Source organism: Schistocerca gregaria, chromosome 7, assembly GCF_023897955.1.
Source record: "Schistocerca gregaria isolate iqSchGreg1 chromosome 7, iqSchGreg1.2, whole genome shotgun sequence".
NCBI classification, from domain to species: domain Eukaryota; kingdom Metazoa; phylum Arthropoda; class Insecta; order Orthoptera; family Acrididae; genus Schistocerca; species Schistocerca gregaria.
In genome coordinates, this window is record NC_064926.1 from 481,459,959 (window position 1) to 481,480,050 (window position 20,092).

At 34.5% G+C, this 20,092-nt stretch overlaps 1 protein-coding gene across 8 annotated transcripts in view; it reads right to left on the minus strand.

Moving 5' to 3' along the window:
* Positions 1 to 20,092, minus strand: part of LOC126281868 (troponin T-like) — a 64,357-nt gene that overhangs the window by 14,600 nt on the left and 29,665 nt on the right. For 5 of the 8 annotated variants that reach the window (XM_049981146.1, XM_049981140.1, XM_049981144.1 and 2 more), the window contains 9 exons: positions 16,584 to 16,623; positions 16,367 to 16,492; positions 11,094 to 11,258; positions 5,608 to 5,661; positions 3,669 to 3,887; positions 3,456 to 3,526; positions 3,214 to 3,235; positions 2,786 to 2,866; positions 585 to 663 (listed from right to left, as the gene is read on the minus strand). In XM_049981146.1, the coding sequence (XP_049837103.1) occupies positions 585 to 663; positions 2,786 to 2,866; positions 3,214 to 3,235; positions 3,456 to 3,526; positions 3,669 to 3,887; positions 5,608 to 5,661; positions 11,094 to 11,258; positions 16,367 to 16,492; positions 16,584 to 16,623 (857 nt within the window). The remainder of the gene's footprint in view (positions 1 to 584; positions 664 to 2,785; positions 2,867 to 3,213; positions 3,236 to 3,455; positions 3,527 to 3,668; positions 3,888 to 5,607; positions 5,662 to 11,093; positions 11,259 to 16,366; positions 16,493 to 16,583; positions 16,624 to 20,092) is intronic. The other 3 variants (XM_049981143.1, XM_049981145.1, XM_049981138.1) reach the window with 1 other exon arrangement.

Here is a 20,092-nt window from a genome sequence, read left to right on the forward strand (position 1 = left end):
AATTTTCAAGTAGTGACCATTCTCCACTATACAATTGTTTGTCACCAAAAATGTGAACACAAACTTCTGACAAATGACCACAACATTATTTTCTGCATTCATATGCTGCTGATAGTGTTCAGTGTTACTCGAAATCCTCCAGAATGAAAAGAACTATAAATATTTATTATAGATCCCAAGTTAAAAAAATAATTATATTTCTGAATTTTCAGTTCTCATGTTGCAATGAACAAAGATTTGTCAAGGGCTGCAGTAAGCAGTCATATAGTTCTCTTTAACTTTATGGACAATTAAGTGTTGTGTTAGTGTTATCACATTTTAATAAATATTTAACTGTTATTTGACTGTAAGTCATGAAATAGCAAACAGTCTCATAAAGGTCGAGCCATATATTCTGTGGAAGAATATCCTAAGGGAATAAACACAGGTATAATAAATAACATATTAAATCAGTGCAGTAATACACATCTCTAGGAGATATCGGCAGGCCTGTTGCTTTGTCCCAGCAGTGAGGTGCCTGAGGTAGGGAAAAACAAGCAGCAAAAAATGCAGTTCTCTGTGGCTGGAACCACCTCACTACTTACTCTTGCTTCTCTTGGTAAACACTTCGTACTTCTCTTTCCAAAGTTTCTCATTTACCTCAGAGCTTAATGTGGCCCAACCCTGCATGAGGACAGGAATAAATGTTATACTAAGCAAGAAAAATGTGTGGTTTTTTTCATTACAGTTTCTTCCATGAATAAAACTGCAGCTAGATATGTGCCTTTTGTTTTGAAAGTGGTAGTAAGAAATGATACCACAGATGTAAAAATGTGGTTGTCAAAAGCATGAAGTCTGACGTCTGATAAGAAATAGAAATTAATGTGATTAAGATCCACAGTAAAGCCCACACACAATTAACAAGAAAAATAGTATTATGAAAGTGGAAGTACAATGTAAAGAAATGCAAGAAAATAAGCAAGATGTCTTCATGACATCAATGGCATCTGAAAGTCAAGCAATATATTTGTGAAATAAATAAATGCTTTTTAGCCATTGGCACCCATATTTATTTAAACAATATTAGAATCCACCAGCTGCAGATAACACAGTGTGTGCAAAGTCAGGTAACCAAGTCTAGCAGTTTGGAAAAGTAAGTTAAAGATTGCAAAAATTAAGAGATACCATTAAATGTAACTAAAATTCCGGTTAACTATTTTAGATTTATGTCTGTGTGCCAAAGGGAATTGAGTAATACTGTAGTACTAACACCAGGGTTTATACAAAAGGTTTACTGGTTAAGATACCTCTCAGTTCATTTACTTTGTTCTGCATTGTGTGTATTTCACAGCACTGTGAGCACACTAAAACTATGTATTCAATATGCCTGATAACTCTGGCACTGCTAATCTTGATTTGTAGGATGGCATTTGTAGGCCATGTTCTCAAGTTAGCCACCCATTTGTTAATGCCACACAGATGATATTTTTTCTTTCTATGTCTAAACTACAGACAAGAAAGCCAAAATTAAAAAAATCAAACAGGGATAGATATGTACAGAAAAATCACACTTTGCTCAAAGAGAGCAAAAAGTAAATGATGTGTTTTCACTTAAAAAAAGTAAATAACAGTAAAAAGAAAAATTAATTAAAACATTTACAAATGTTTATAGTTAATACTTCTCAAGAAGATACCACAATTAAAAAAAAATAATGGCTTCAGATAAAAGAACTCTATTTCTCCCCATTCCTTCTTTTGCTCTGTCTCATGATTTTGTGTTTACTTTTTTACTTTTCTATTCACATAACCCTGATTTTTAACACATTTCATTACCACTGTTTTTCCCTTAGATTACTTTTGACTCCTACATTATTATGAGCTTCTTTTGTTTCAGTTTCTCAAACTGACAGTTATGAGAAAATGCTGGTAAAATGCAAAAAAATACAATAAGCAATAGAGTGGTTTGTAACTCCTTTTGGAGGTCCTATGTTCAGATGGGAATTAAAGGATATAGTGAAACAAGATTTATTGCTTTACTGTATGTATTAGTGTTAATGGCTTATTACATTTAATTTTTTATCTGTCTTTGTCATTTACGTCTCTCTCTTTTATGTTAGGTTGAATATATAGTAAAAAAGTCTTAATTATTTCAAATTTAATATTGCATAAATGACTCCCATTATTTTATCTTTGTTTTGTATTGAACTGGTACATGTGCCTAGATGCAAATAAGGAGTTTACAGGCACCATTTTTCTCACTGTTATCGTCTTTCCATTGAAATATGCATCTGGTTATCACAGATGAAGACGTGGTTAATATACAGTATCCCTTGCTTTTTATCATATGGTGCCATAATTGAATGGTTTATATTTTTTTCTTGTACGATAATTTGAATTTAATGCCTGCTGTGGCTGACAGACTTCTTTTTATATCAACCTTCAGTGTATGAGGGAGCTGTGAAGTTCTATTTGCTAGAAAAATTACTTCAGAAGATAATGAGAACAACAAGAGACTACCAATGTAACTGGATGTTGATTTGTTAATTAATAAAGACATTTTACCATTCGTTATAAACATTTTCTCATATTTAGCTCAAAATAAAATCAGACATTGTACTCTTTTTCTTTAGTTACACACAATATGTGCGATTTCTGCAACTATTTAAATGTTTGAAAATTTTCGTTTTTAGAAGTGGTTTTATGAGCAATGAATGGTGATTGTCTTTCAACTTACTTGGAGGGTGTGTATAAGATGTAATACATAAGGAATGTAGATTGTTTACAAATGAGGTATTGAAAGTCTTACCCCTTCAAAGAGCTTCTTCTTGTCATCATATGATCTTGTATCAACACGGCGCTCATACTTTGAAGCAACCTGGATTTTAGGCTGTGAAAGTGATAAAATTAAGAAAATGAAAAATTAATATAATCTACGACACTGAAGAATAAGTACACAAGAAGACTGCTATTTGAAAATATAAAGATAATACTATTTATCATCCTTAAATACTTCATTATAATGATACAGATAAAAAGAATGGTCTGTAGAAAAATCTTCCTCACAAGAGATCTACCTCTAGAATATTTTGAGAGTAGTTTTGTGATTAAACATCCAAGAAAATGCAACTGAAAATTTAATTTTATGATTGAAACAGTGGTTGGCCAGTTAAAGTTTTTACTACCATATAACAGTAAGAAAAATAAGTTTAAAGTGAAGTGGCTTTTGATACTTACTGGGTACTTTCCAGTCAGTGCTCTGAAAATTGAGAGAGAGAAGTGGAATAATTAGTAAAGGTTTATTCATGTCATCACATAATCCTGTAAACATAAATCTCTATGAATGGTTCTGAGAATTAGAATATACTTGGCAGTATGAGTAATAGGTTAGATGATATTAAATTGTCTTATTTACCCTAAGAATGCAAATAATACTGTGTGCGATAAGAATTCATGAATGTAATTGCAGGTACACTTACTCTGGATCCAGACCCTTCTTCATAGCTTTGTGCCTAAGCTGCTGCTTCTGCCTCTCCTTCAGTTCTTTCAGCTGCAAGACAAAATCATGATCATGCAGTTGTGTTGGATTTTACATTTCCGATTAGAGATATAACCTGAATAATGGGAAATATATCATGAACAAATTATCATGTGTATTTTCAATTGTGAAATGTTCATTTAGTTGAACTCACGTCATAGTCCTGCCTCTTCTGTCTTTCTTCGAGGTCATATTTCTCTGTTTCAAGCTTTACAATAGTTTCCCACAGTTCTGTTGCTTTTGCACGCAGCTTATCTAAACTGAGCCCATCAATATCAAGAGGCTTGATGCGAATGCTCAGGGAGATTCTCTTCTCTTCCTCCAACTGTTCCTTGGTCTTGTTTCTCTCCAATTGTGCAGATGACATGTTGAACTGTTGAAGAGGAAGAAGTCATATAGATTATAAACTCACAAATCTTCTCTTTTGATATACCTTTGCATTATTTGTACACTTATAAGTATATTATTACATGATAATGGAAAAATCCAAAATTGAAGTAATTTTGATAGTATAAAATCTACAAATGTAATTAGTAGTAGATCAAGTACTTCTAACTAATCATAAAAACATTTCCAGTTACAAGTAGCTATCAAGTTTTAGAATGGAACATTCACTCTGCAGTCAGATATAATAGGGTGGTAACATTCTTGACACGTTAAATTTGTAGGCCTTTCATAGACATTGTTCTGCTATCTGAAACAAAGACTGATTCACATCTATGGCCTTCCTCTGCATACCACTATGAAGTTTATGGCAGAGGGTACTTCCCATTGTACAAGTTAGTAAGACTTCCCATTCCATTTGTCAATGGAGCACAGAAAAAATATTTGCTTAAACACCTCTGGATGCACAGTAATTAGTCTTACCTTGTCTTTATGACTGATACAATAGTGACACATGGGGCAGGGGTTGTATTATTTTCCTAGATATCACTTAAGGTTGGTTCTGGAAACTTTGTAAGTAGAATTTCATGGAATAGTTTGTGTTCATCTTCAAGCACCTGCAAGTTCAGTTTTCTAAGCATCTCCATGATGCTCTGTCCTTCCTATTCTTTTTCTACAGAAGCTCACTTGCATTAGCTTGTCTGACTAGCAAATTTAGGAGAAAGAAGCTGGTTAAGAAATAGTTTAACCATAGCTTAATAATTAGTTGCAGAATTGAACTTTCAGTCTACACTGAGGTGTAAGTAGGAATAAACTTAAATAAACAGACCTACCAGGATAAAACAGTCTACCACATTGAGACATTTTCCAGTCCCAACCATGTGCAGGACTGTACCTTCGTCATAAACTTTGACATGATTGAAGAGGTTGCATCATTAACATAAACAACCGGCCTCTGCAGTCAACTACAAAGCTCCATAGAATATTTGTGTTTTTCTCAGCAGTAATACTTTAGTATTGATATTTTGTCTTAGTGTCAGTGTTTGGGTTGGAATTATTGGTAATGACATAATGGGTCAATGATTCTTCACCAACATGTCAGTGGACAAGTAAATTAGCAATTTTTTCAGAGTACTGTACTTTGAGTTACAGAATGAGATACTGGCAGATGTGTTCTGATGGTCAATTACATATTGCCATTCACCTACCTCTCTGGTAGGTAAATTGGAGAATGTTCTGCTCTCTGTTTGATAATCTGTACTTCATTTATTTAGGTAAAGAAAGGGAAGGGGAGGTGAGGGTAAACAGTGATTTATAAAAGCGTCATATATGCTTATTTGCGTCCTGATTGGTACATACACAACACTGCAGCAGAAGTTATCAACAATACTCTGTGTAAACCAGAACATGTGGACTGATATTTTTCCATTGTGGAATGGGCTGACACCTTTTATTGACCATGAAAGACACTTCAAATGCCAACTGTCAAGTTGTCCATTCACTAATTATTATGATCTTCAATACAATTTCACAATTTTTCTGCATTGTTACCCAGTAATTGATTTGCTCACCAGTCAAAGGAGTGGGCAGAAAAAAGTAAATTGGTTTCAGACCAATAAGAGGTATTTAATCAAGAGTTAAAAACTTTGGTTTTAGAGGTATTATGTTGTAATGTTGCTATACTATTACAATATGAACTGTTTACTTACGGTTGCATCCTTCTTTGTAATCGTGAAGTTAGGGCCCTTGTTCTTGCTCTGGTCCTGTGGAAGGAATTGTAATTTTCAGTTCATGTATTGTAAATAGAAATTGTTAGAATGTTCATTTTTTTCTTTTGAAAATTGATTTGCATTTTACATTTCTGTCCATATTCTCATTTTATATGTCACATTTAATGAAAGTACGTCATATTCGTATTCAGGAAAACTTTTCTGTTTTCTAGTTTTGTTCAAAATTATGATGCTCAGATACAAAAATTTAAAAAAGAATATTGTGAAAAAACTGACTTACCATACAGAAAAAAAAGTTTTCTTTACCTATGTATGTCGTTGCACAGGAACCAATTTCTGTTGAAAGCCTCAAAAATCTTTTGCAGAATAGCTTTGTGTTGAGGAATTATTTAGCAGTTATATTTTTCAAATGTTCTTTTGCCATTTTTATTGTATGTACATGCTGTTTGGTTGTTAGCAATCAGATAAAAATCAATTGTCTGATTTTTAAAAACTCCACTTTTGCAATTAAAAGAGAATTTCTTTCCATACTGAGTTTTGTTAGAATTAAAAAAGGAAAAAGAGAAACATAAAAACAAAAACAAAAATCTTTGCAGTGAATAAATTTTTTATAAAGCTCACAGACTTCACAGATTTCACATCCTTATGATGTGTCAGCACTGAAAGAAGCTATCTTAAAACATGTTTTAATTCCTTCAAGTATCTGCAGTTTAAACAGAAAGATGGCAAAGTATTTATTAAACACCCAGAAACATAAAAAATAAAAGCAATTTTGTTACACTGTGTTTGAATAGAACATTGTAACACGTCTTATGCCAGATTAGTAGGTTTTATAGCACAGGAAGAAATTGCTACAGCAGATGCTGATTATATGTGGAATACAGTAAGTTCTTTCAGTTAGAAAAGGTAAGAGGCTTAATTGTTACAACATCTGTTATTGAAGAAAGGAACGTTAAGAATTAGACAGGGGTACTACAAATCATGTTAGCCATTTATTTTTGAGGTGGTTGTTCCTAGAATGATAAGCATTCTTCCTAAGTCAAGAAAGATGCAGGAGGACTATCTTCTGGGCAGAGAAACCAACACTCGCCCAGAGTACCCAGGATAATACACAGGCAGGTTGGTCCAACAGGTCTCACCACACTACACTGTAAATTTCAGCGGTCACCACTAGCTTACCGGCTGTGAAAAATAGAGAAAAACAGAGAGAACACAGTTAGACACTGAACATTAAAAAACTTTCTGTACATCTAAGTGGATTGACTCAATTCAGATCTACTGTACATTGATTTTAGGTCCAGGAATCACACTTTTGTGTGTGCTTAATAAAAGTAAATGTATGCTACTGTTTACAATGATGCATGAAAGGAAACAATTTAATTTACACTATAAATCTAACTAACATTTTAATATCCCATTTTCACATTCTTCTTTAATAGAGGGAAATATTCCACGTGGGAAAAATATATCTAAAAAAAAATGATGTGACTTACCAAACAAAAGTGCTGGCAGGTCGATAGACACACAAACAAACACAAACATACACACAAAATTCAAGCTTTCGCAACCAACGGTTGCTTCTTCAGGAAAGAGGGAAAGACGAAAGGATGTGGGTTTTAAGGGAGAAGGTAAGGAGTCATTCCAATCCCAGGAGCTGAAAGACTTACCTTAGGGGGAAAAAAGGACAGGTGTACAGTCGCACACACACACACACACACACACACACACACACACACACACACACACACACACACACACACACACACACACACACACACACACACACATCCATCCGCACATACACAGACACAAGCAGACATTTGTAAATCCCATTTCTGCTTGTGTCTGTGTATGTGCGGATGATTATGTGTGTGTGTGCGAGTGTATACCTGTCCTTTTTTCCCCTTAAGGTAAGTCTTTCCGCTCCTGGGATTGGAATGACTCCTTACCCTCTCCCTTAAAACCCACATCCTTTCGTCTTTCCCTCTCCTTCCCTCTTTCCTGAAGAAGCAACCGTTGGTTACTAAAGCTTGAATTTTGTGTGTATGTTTGTGTTTGTTTGTGTGTCTATCAACCTGCCAGCGCTTTTGTTTGGTAAGTCACATCATCTTTGTTTTTAGATATATTTTTCCCACATGGAATGTTTCGCTCTATTATATATATATAAGGAATTTACTACTTATTGGGCATGCATCATATAGTGCAATTTAATACATTACAATGTAAAACTATCCAACATTTTAATATTATATCTCATAAAATCTTTGTACTACAAGGAAGTAGCTACAAATGGGACATGCATCATATAATACAGTTAGAAACTCTAAACCAGTATGTATCTAAAGAGAATGTAGCAACTGCAGTTACTTGGGTACAAGTTATCTATTAGAAGGCGTCATACAGGAAAAATAAAATAATAATACAGGATGTACATAAAGTCCGGGAACACTTTCAGTTATTTATTGCACAAGAATTAAACATTGTACAGATATCTTACATAGTGCATTTTGAAAAGTTTTTTTTTACAAACATTCGATATGGAAACCATGAGTGACCCGGCAGACGTGAATACAGTAATTGAATTCTTGCCATACCCGCCCCAGCATGGCATTGTCGACTGTGGCGGTAGCTTCCTATATTCTCTCCCAGAGTTCTGCAACATCACATGGCAGAGGCGGTACATACACCAGATCTTTACTGTGTCCCTTCCTTGTTGGTGGCTTCTTACCGTACTTGATTCTAAACGTCCACTGAACAGTTGTATCACACTTGTTATGGTCAACTCCTGCACGCAGAAAGCTCACTCCCCACATGGACTCGCCATGTTTGCCACTAGCGCTGACTGTCGGCAAATAATCAAACTAGGCTGTGACAGTATACATGAGAAAAAACTTTCAGGGTTTATGACATATGTATGCTATCTGTACAATGTTTGGTTCTTGTGTAATAAATAACTGAAAGTGTTCCTGGACTTTATGTACACCCTGTATATGGTGTGCTCAACAACACATGTGGTATTTCATGAGAACAGTGAATCTTTGAAAACTTTATGTGATATATTATTTTGCTTTTAAGTAATAACCGGTATAGCTGTTTGAGTGTCTAGCATTACAGAAATAATAAAAAAATATGCAAATTACTTGTAGCTACTGATGAAAAATATTAAAATGCTTTGGAACAGCATAAAATAAATTTAAAATCATACCCTCACTTCCTTCAGCTCTCCTTGCATTAGTACACCCAAATCATTTGAGTTCTTTTAAGGGGAAGGTAATATTTACAACACAGATAACCACTTCATCCAAAATCACATGCAAGAATCTTGTGAAATAGAATCTGGTGGAATGTAGGTGATTTAAAAATGTGACCAACACAATTTAGGGAATGTTTAACAGATGTGTCATTTGCAATTAGAACATGCGGAGACTCTGTCACATAAAAAAAAAAAAATGTGTCTTAAGGAATTTGTGATCGCTCCTTATTTTACCTGTCTTCATTAACTGCCAGGGTCATACAACAGTCTTATGGTGGTTACTGGTTTTGATTTTTCAGTAAACCATCTATGGATCAGTTAATTTCTTTCACTATGCCTGTAGTATGTCTGCCCATTGAGCATGTCACAGGAGATGCATGATGATGAAATGTCAATATCTAACACAACATGTCATATGACAGATCAAATATAGTTGTAGTTAAAGAAATGTCAGATTTGAAGATGTTTTGTGAAAAACCAGAACTGATAGTCATGAAAAACTTATATTATCATTCTGATGGTCAGAGAATGCTCTGTTAAAAGTATTTGATCTTGTTGCTGAAGAGTGCCTTCCAGTAATAGTGTAAGCTAAGTTTCAGAAATTTATGTACACAATACATGAAATGAAATTTTATATGTGTAGGGAAAGTTCTAGTAGAATGTAAAGGAGACCACTTACTGAATAGCAGAAGTGCTGAGCTGTCAACAGGCACACAAAGAAGAGTGGAAGCTTTGCTATCTTTCAAAAGAAATTCTTTGATGAGTTGGGTGCAAATATATCACGCACATGTGCCCACTTACACACACACACACACACACGCACACACACACACACACACAACAGTGGATCTACAATGTGCTGACTAGAAGCACAATGCCAGGGTCTCAGTTCAGTGACCAAGTCATCGCTACCTGTCCTCAATCTTTCCTCCTGCTTTCTGCCTCTTTCTTCCTCTACCCACCCAATGCAATTAAACCCCCAACCTAGTCCACCTACCAAACTGAAATCCTGTCATTGCGTGTCCAGCCACCACTGTATAGATGCACAGGTGTGTGTGTGTGTGTGTGTGTGTGTGTGTGTGTGTGTGAAAGGATTTCTTCCTACAGCTAGCAAAATTTTCATTCTCTTTTGTGTGCATGTTAACAACTGCACATTTCAACTATTTGGTAAGTTGTCTCCTTTGCTTGAAAGTATTTGAAACATAATTTTATAAGACAACATTCCCAATTGTCAATCACACTGTCACCACTGAAAAGAAAACTGAAGTGTTGTATGTTGTCAGTGTTGTAATGTATGAAAGTGACTTCATCAAGGTATAATGTTAATGGAAACATATGGTGATAAGCATTTATCAATTAATAAATTTTAAACTGAAAGTCAAAATGTCATATCAGAGAGCTTTTTATTGATTCCAAATACCAATACTGTGTGCCAACTTCAAACAAATCTAATGTTACGCTGACTAAAAATTAGATGCAAAACTGTGTGACCATCTGTAGCCAGAGCTGTACATACTATAAGTCTCAAATATTCATGGTTCCTCATAAAAAAAACTTTGTTTAAATTTGACATATGAAACTTTAAGACGTGCAGCACACTAATAGATATCTAAGTTCATATGACTATCAGAAGATTGTCACCCGGCATGTTGAAGCTAACAGTATCTTCATGTGTCTGTGGAATTACGAGAAAGAGAATTCAATTACTTGGATTGTTTGTACTAATGTTATAGTACCTATGGGAATGGTATAGGTGAGCGCCTATTACATTCACCTTGAGTAACACAGTGCGCAAGGTTGATATGACAGATTGGCAAAATCGTGGTTATTTTCCTTCAGCCATAATAGAGGATATTCTATGGAGGCGGTGGTAGACTTTACAGTTGCATCAACAAGCACTATCCAATAGCTTTATGTGTTTATAGGTGATTAAGATCATAGTTGCAGTTAAAAGAGGATTGTGATTTTTTAGCTTTGTGTCTCCTTGTAGTGGCTAAAAATGAACTTATATTGAGATCCTTTCCAACTTGTTTTCAAATGAAAACTTAATGAAGAACAGCATCAAATTGACATCTGGAACAGAGCTGCATGCAAAAGACCCAGAAAGTCTGGAAATGTGTGAAACAAAAGAAATGCTGTTTCGTAGGGGTAATAAATGTGAATATTAGTTGATGAAAGGGATAAGCCAAGAAGCATTGTATTCTGACTATACCTTGAGAGCTGCCATCATAGCTTGTCTCTTCTTCTCAGCCTCCTCCAGACGGCGTCTCTTTTCCTCAATGTCCCTCTGCTTCTTTTCCTCAATTTCACGCTGTCTCCTCTCTTCCTCTTGCTTCTTCCTCTCAGCCAAGCGCTTCTCTTCATCAGCACGCATGACCTGTTTGGAATGGTTTTGTATTTCGTTTGAGAAGGCTACAGATTATGTGGTAAGGAATTGAGACTACATGAACAGAATTTAGTACCAGCTACATTTTTCAGCCTGTTTAATGTACTGATAATCATAAGTCATAGCAGATCACTAGTGTCTCAGCAATAATAATGATAATAATAATAAAACACCCAATATTTGACATAACAAAAGTCAAGGTTCACAGCAATCAGTTAGGTTTTTTGAACAAATAAGACATAGTACAAGCACATATGCATGAATGAGTATTTATGAAGTTAACTCACTGAACAAAAACCTTAACACTATGCAAATACTTCATATGTGTAGACTTAAATAAAATTAACCTTAAAAACATGTACCTATTTTGGAGACTGATAGGTAAACAGGGACATTAGCAAATATTAAACTATGATTATGAAGAGACATTTATCTTTACTGAAACTGCAGTAAATACATAAATTTATTCCTTTTACTATGTAAGATTATGTGCAGATCTCTCATTGCCCTCCCATCCTCCTCCTTTTCCAAATTATTTGCAATAGGCATAATAGTTAATTCTTGAAATAAGGAAGCTGCAGCATATTTATTCATTTATTACATGTCGTTTTCCTTGTTGTTTTGGCCTCTTTTTTTCACAGTTGTGCATATACAGCTTATATAGGTAAATTGCCATCTTTAGCAACTGTAATAAAAGTCTTATTCAGACCAGATGCATTTTGTTTTATTCTAACACATCCTCAGTCATAAGGTTTTTCATTGTTTATTCCATTCTTCTTTGCCTTCCATGTGTATTTGTTGAGTGTTTGCATTTGCCCACAGGACCACTTGTATGTGTTTAGTATTTGCATTTGCACACAAGAGTTTCACTGCTCTTCAGGACAGTGCACAGAAGTGTAAATGTGTCAAGTACAGTGAAAGTCCTGTATGCAAATGCAAATAATCAATACATAAAGTTGAAAAAGAGCATATTTAAAATAAAGAAAAATGTGTACGGTCTGAATAAGACTTCTATTACAGTTGCTAAAGATGGCAGTTAACCTGTACAACATGTATTTACTTATTTATGTCCATGGACAATTCTGCACAGTTATATTGGACATGTTTACATGAAGTTTGAAAAAATTACAAGTTTGCAAAATATGTAACTACATGTATATATTTGTAAAATGACTGATTTCTTCAAAAATAGCCTCTAAAATATAAGCATCTAAAAAATGTTGATATACATATGTAATTACCAAAGATTAAAATCACTTTATGCTTTTTGAAAATGTTTTTTTCCTATTTTCACATTTACGTATGAAACATTACATTATATTTTTGCTTTATGGAATTATTTAATACAATATGGGAAAGTTTTAAGCAAGTTACATTTTAGTTTATTTTTGAGAGAAGACATGTTTTCTATTACCTTTATATAATTTGGCAAACTGTTGTACAGAAGGCAGTCTGCTTTTATAGGCTCATTGTCTGTTAATTTGTGCCAGTTTCCTTCAGTATGATAATCATTTTTATTTCTTGTATTACAGTTATGGATATTTCTGTTTAACAATGCAGCATGTTTACATTTTACATGAATAATTGTTTCATATATGAACAATGATGCTACTGTTAATATGTTCACTTCCCTGAATTTATTTGTGCAGGAATCTCTAGGAGATAATTTTGCCTTCTTTTGTAGCTTTAGTACTCTGTATGTGCACCAGGATACTATATAAAATTTGTGAATGAACTAGTCCATAGTTCATTAACAAATTCAAAATTTGAGCAGACATTTGTGATAGTACTGTTCATATTTTGCTTTATTTCTACACACTTTTCTTTATTTTCCATGAATGATTTTATAACATCAACTGCTTTCCCCCTTATCTATAGGTGACTTATCTATATAGCTGATTAATTTTAATTGGGTATTATTCGCTCAGAGTATTTAATTTTTAGAAAATTGTTGAGGCTTTGTGGTTGCCTGGGAGCTTCTGTCTTGGGAACTTTGGGCAATGCTTGTGTAATTATTTTATTGGTGTTTCACAAAAACCAAAATTATTGGATTATAAAAGGGATTAAAACATCTTTAATAAAATGGGGCTACTGAACAGAGCTAGCAACCTGGACAGTGACAGGCTGAAAGAGTTCAATTTGTACTTTAAAAGTGCAAATGTACTTGTAGAAGAGTGATTAAAGCAGCAAAGCAGCAGAAAAGGATCACAATGATAATGTCATTAGGAACACATCTAACAAATGAAAGACAGTATGGAGTATAATAAACAACCAAACTGGGAGAAAGAGAACCACACGCAATGAATTGAAGTTGAACATAGAAGGACAAAAAACAGAAAATACACACAAAATTGTCAATGATTTCAACAAAATTTTTCAAGAAATTTCAAAAAAATATATTGCATGCCTGTTCAAACACTGTGCATTCTTATCCAAAAAACAATGTTCCCTTGAATTCCTTTCTCCTATCTTCAACAACACCTTCTGAAGTAGAGGATATTATAAGGAAAAGAATCAAAAAAATATTCTCTGCTGCACATGTATGGTACCTTGCTTTTTACTTGAAAAGAGTTCACTTTCATTTGTGGGCCCGTGTTTAGTATCATGAACACTTCTTTTGAAGAGGGAACATTTCCTGATCAGTTAAAAATATCTAAAATTACCCGACTGTATAAGAAAGAGGTGAAAACTGCCATGGATAATTATAGACCTATTGCAGTGTTATCTACATTTAAAAAAATTTAATACTGTGTTTCCATAAGATAAGGAAGCTTTTTGAAGTCCAACAACATTATAACATGTTCTCGGTACAGTTTTCCCAAAACTAGGTCAATCAGAAATGCACTGCATAAGTTTTTAGGGAACTGCTCAAGTCTAATTGATCAGAAACAGCCTGTTGTTGGTATATTCCTTGACCAAAGCCTTTGATATGGTCAACCATAAGTTGCCCCTTGCAAACTTGAGAAATTTGGAATCAGTTTTACTGCTCACTGCTGGCTCGGTTGCTATTAAGTGAAAGGAGACAATGTGTAGAAGCTAGAAATCCCAAGGATGCTACCTATTGCAGGTCAGAAAGCCTAACTATAACTTTTTGTGTCCCACAAGGGTCTGTTCTTGGGCAAGTCCTATTCACATTGTTAATAAATAACCTCCAAGAAAAATCTCTAAAGCTATTTCTTTTATGTATGCTGATGATATTTTAATTTCCAACAGAGAAAATGCACTTCAAGAAACTGTCAATGAAACTACCTGTCACACAAAATATTGGTTTGAGGCAAACAGACTACTAATAAACACCCAGAAAAGCTTAAACACGATCTTTCACACAAGGGAGAATGATACCCCCTTCAGTGCAGATGTACATATTGGCAAATATGAAATTGTCAGTGTGGAGGACACCAAGTTCCTTGGAATAACTGTCAATAGTTCACTAAACTGGAAATTGCATGTAGAGATAGTAGCAACGAAGTTCAGCAAAATGTGTTATCTACTCAGATCAGTAAAAGAGTCAGCCAACACTGACACTTTGAAGCTCATATACCATGCTCTGTTTGAATCCATTATGAGATATGGCCTAATTTTTTGGGGGAAATAGTTCTAAAGCCAATACAATTTTAAAATTAGAAAAACAGGTGATCTGAATTATGGCTTCAAAAACAGAACTGAACATTGTAAACCACCGTTTAAAGTATTAAAAATCCTGCCAATGCTGTGCCTTTGTCTAATAGAATTGGTTTGTTTTGTAGCTCAGCATTTAGGAACGCTACACAGAAATCTAGATTGCACAACACTAGAAACAAATTTCAGTTAAAAATTATAGCACACATCACCAAATTATATGCTGAGACAATTAATAATCTGAAGAACTGAGACCAAAAATTAAACAAATATTATTAAATTAGTGTTTTTACTCCATTACTGCATTTCTTGACACAGAATTCTAATTTCACCTTCAAAACTCATCACCTCGTATATAATGCAACACTGTTTTTAAATTGTTACTTTTTCTATCCATGCTCTATAGATTTGTATGCAAACATAAACTGTGTAATACAGAAGTGTGTTTTCCCATATGTAATGCATTTTTAATGTATACTTTTGAACTTCCATGTCATTTGTTTTGCACTTTGTACGTAAACCTGAACACCTATGTAAACCTGAACACTTCAACGCAGAAGTGTGTCACCTTTACTGTTTTACTTTAGTAATGAATTTCTAAATGTATTTCCATTTAATTTGCTTATATGTTTCTTTCCCTTAACAGTGCGAACTTATTTAGAAATACTGAGCAATTCTGAATTTTTCACAAGATATTCAACTATATGCTTTCATAATCAATTTAACCATGTATCATCTCATCTTCATTTTTGACTTATCCTGCATCATCATGTGTTTCTCTGCACACAATGTATGATCTACAGGATAAATAAAATTACAAATTACAAACAGCTGGCACTGTTAAAGATTCAGCCCTCATTGCTGGTGGTGGCTGTTATATCAATTTACTTTTTGTTTATTACCCAGGTCCAGACCTTAAGAGTATATATTTACAATTGTTACAGTGGAGAATACTTGTATTAGTTATTTGTAGTGTTCTGTCAGTGACATGTTCCACAAATAATGGGCACTTTTCATTAAATACAGTGACATAGTTTTTGTGCCACTAATAACTTTTTAGCTTTACATTTTATAAAAAGGATTATTAAGTCACTTATTTACTCTGAATAGATAGCAAGAAAAGCAATTTATACAATAAGGAAAGTTCATATGCTGGCTGCAAATTATAAATCAAACATTCTGCTTAATGTATGAAATTCGTCTAAATTTTGATGAGTGTATTATGAGTACTATGTGTTGTTGCATTCAGAATTTCTAACTACTTTAAGTCATGTGTTTATGTTTTGTTCAATTATTGTCATAAGCTTTTTGTGAAACAAGTAAGTTCTGTAGAAATTATTCAGCTTCTTTGGTACTTGTGGCTTATTTATGGGTAAGATATATGTTTTTGATTGATTTGAGTAACTGATAAGAAAGCAAGTGACTTGATCCACATATTACATAAATCCTTTTTGCAGTCAACAGTTGAAAAGTGAATGTACCTTGCGCTTGGCTTGCTTTTCTTTCAACCTCTTGAGTTCTTCTTCTTCTTTGGCTCGCTGTTTGCGCCATTCTGTGATGTATTCTTTCAACTGTTCATCAAGATCGGATTTCTTCTGCTCTTGCCTCTGAAAAATTAATCATTCAATTTCATATACATTAGCTCTATTTTTGGTTTAATCTAACAAAATTGCTTGGCAGTTTAATTAAAAAACTCACCTTAATAAATTCTGGGTCACCAGCAGGAGCAGTTTCTCCCCTATTCCAAAGAAATAGAAAATAAATTACAATTAGTTACAAAGTGATGTTTAATTATAATGCTGATAAATGTCATGTTTAGCATACTTACATAGAGAAGTGATGTTACAATGTATCATTTGATTTACCTTTACAGGAACATTTAAAAAATGTTTTCAACTTGATATTTTTTGTTTCGTATCAGTACTCTTTAAATTTATTTATAAATCACTTAAAATGTTTGGATTATAAATTTATTGTCTGCCAAAATGTAGGGAGCTGTGTAAACAGTTTTCAGTGCAATGGCTGACTCCAAGTAAAATATCTTTTGTCCATAAATAGGATCAAAATTAGTGAAAAGCAACTGTCTTCTGTTCAGTGAGTTTGCAGAGCTGTACTGCAAGCAGGAGTATGGTTGATAATAAGAGACATCTACAAACTTGAGTATTTCATCTTCATAGTGCAATGCAGTCTGGTCTTAGCTGAGCTGCTATTAAATGGGTTGTATGGCTTTCTTATCATAGACAGCTCTTAAACAGGTTAGAGCAAAAGATCTTTGTCAGAGAAGTATGATGTCCCAATGTGAGGATGTATATGCAGACAGCAATGTTTATCTCATTACAGTGAGACTGAGCGCATGTCCACACACTTTTGTGTGTGCAGTATGGCAGCAAGTTGAAAAGCTCTTGTTTGGTACTGAGGTGACATTAATATTAATAAAATCTCATTTTCGGTATTTTAATGCATTTGATAAGTCCACTGTAAACAGAATCTGTGGAATAATTTTGCTTCTACAGCTTTTAAAAGTAGCTGTTTTTTACTCAAATGGATGAACTGAAATACTGTTCTAAAATTCTTTGCTTGGTATTATTTGCCACAATGGGAAATTTCTCCAAATTTATGTAATGTTTATAAACATCTGCTCCTTCATTTTCAATAGTTAAGAAATGAGCATCAGAATTCAAATGCAGCTGTACGTTTCTTGAAGATAATCCACCTGAAAGATGTCCAAAAACTACAACCACAGTGAAGATATTGAGAAAATGCACAGTATGGTACTGGATGATTACTGATATAAAGTGTGTGAAGTAGATGATACTATAGACAAATATAAAGAAAGATTGTAGTACATTGTAAATGAAGAATTTATTGTGAGAATACTTTGTGCAAATAGGTGCCATGATTGTTGAATGCTGATGAGTATATGCAAAAGTGAATGGTTCAGAGCATTTGAAAAGAAAAAGAAAAAAAGAAGTATTTTAAGCGAGAGCTGTAACAAATTTCATTCAAGAAATGAATCAGCAGTCAAAGAAGTAGGTGGAGGCTGGTCACCCTGCACCAATAAAAACAAACTCTTTTCCATCTGACAGACAAAAAGTCCTTGTTTTCTGAGACTAAAAGGATTTCCTCCTACAGACTATGCTGCAAAGTATAAAACAGTGCTGTTGTGTATTATGGAAGTCTTTTAGACTGGGAATGATATGTAATTACAAAACAGCAATATTATATATAGGGCTTTCATTTTAACTGAAGACACTGAAGTATATTAAAAAGTACACATTGGATCAAAAAAAGTAATGATTCCAAGTTGCTTATCTTGGAGGGGAAAGTCCAGCAATAACACACTTGACCTGCCACCCCACCCTGTGTGTGGCTGCGGAGGGTAACTTTAAAATCTTCAATGGGAACCCCCATTTTTTATTTCAGATTACAGTTCTACAGCAAAATCTACATACATTTTGCCCATAACCTTTTTATTTTACTTAATTTTTTTAAATTTTGCCACAGGTGGCACTGTAATTGGAGGAATGGAAATGGGTACACAATTGTAATTTATGACTTGCTACTCAGCGGCCCTCGAATATTGTATAAGACCTGGTACCACACCTCCATTGCACAAGGGTAGGACAGGCCAGTATTTCATAACTTCCTGATGGAAACCCCATTTGCAACATCGAATTCCTCCGACATATTGAACAGCGGATTACTCGATGCACTGTTGTGGCGGTGTAGTGGTCTGCAATGTATCGTAACAGGCAGTACACTGCAACTGGAGCTCATGTATTGTGCAGATGTAAAACAGATAGAGGCTCTAAATATTATAATACTTGCACAGTTTTTATTGCCTGCTTGCCTACCTGTCATTTGGACAATAGACGTGTAAGTGGACCCTGAATGTTGCAACCACAGAATAAAAAATTAAAATGATCCTGATTTATGGAGACTATAGGAGAAATGTTGAGGCTGCTGTTGCCTCGTATGCCAAGCATTTTCCAGAGAAAGCCGCTCATACCTCACCTGTCTTTCAACAACTTCTTTGCCTCTGTACTTCCGCCTCAACTGACATCTCTGCCCTTACTCTTTGCCTTTAAATATGTTTGCTTGTGTTTGTGTATGTGCGGATGGATATGTGTGTGTGTGTGTGTGTGTGTGTGTGTGTGTGTGTGTGTGTGTGTGTGTGTACACCTGTCCTTTTTTTCCCCCTAAGGAAAGTCTTTCCGCTCCCGGGATTGGAATGACTCGTTACCCTCTCCCTTAAAACCCACATCCTTTCGTCTTTCCCTCTCCTTCCTGAAGAAGCAACCATCGGTTGCGAAAGCTAGTAATTCTGTGTGTGTGTTTGTGTGTTTTGTTCATTGTGCCTGTCTGCCGGCGCTTTCCCGCTTGGTAAGTCTTGGAATCTTTGTTTTTAATATATTTTTCCCATGTGGAAGTTTCTTTCTATTTTATTATAAAAACACACATATGACGGGGCGAGCACTCTATCAAGAATAAACTGTATTGTATTGAATGAGTCATGAAGGAAGTCAACAAAGCTTATTTTGTTTTTACATGAATGAACTATTTCCTAAGGTTTTGACTTGAAGGCCCTGTGATGCATAGAAAGTAGCTACATATCTCACATGTGTTATGTAATGTTCTCATACATGACAGAAACTCAAGTACAGTTGATCTCCCAAAACATACAATATGTCTTGAAGCTAAGATTGTGTCCACTCCTTTCACCAAATGAGGTGCAGATTCAGATTTCTGCAATTAATACACCCTGTTGTCTGTGGACCAAGGAGAAAAACATCTCTAGATGGAGCAAGATTTTTTGATGACTTTCATAGACAAAAACAGCAGTTGGAGTCGAGTGTATTTTCTTCATCATAAGGTATAGGTTTCTGATAAATCTCTTGAATCAAAAGCTTGGCAGAAAATCAGACTGGACATAAGATTATGCCTTTTCAATCAGACAACAATAAGGAATACTGCAGTAAGAGAATGTTCTCCACCCTCAGGATGGCAGGTATACCATGATGTCTAATGGCTTCATAGACACAACAATAAAATAGTGGCACTGAATAAAAGAATCATCCGTTGCTCGAAGTGGCTCACTCCATGTTGATTGAATCAAGATTACCACCATATTTAGGGGTGAAGCCATCAATAGAACATAACTACAATCAAAAATCCACAATCTCCATAATAAATGGGAAAACTGAAGA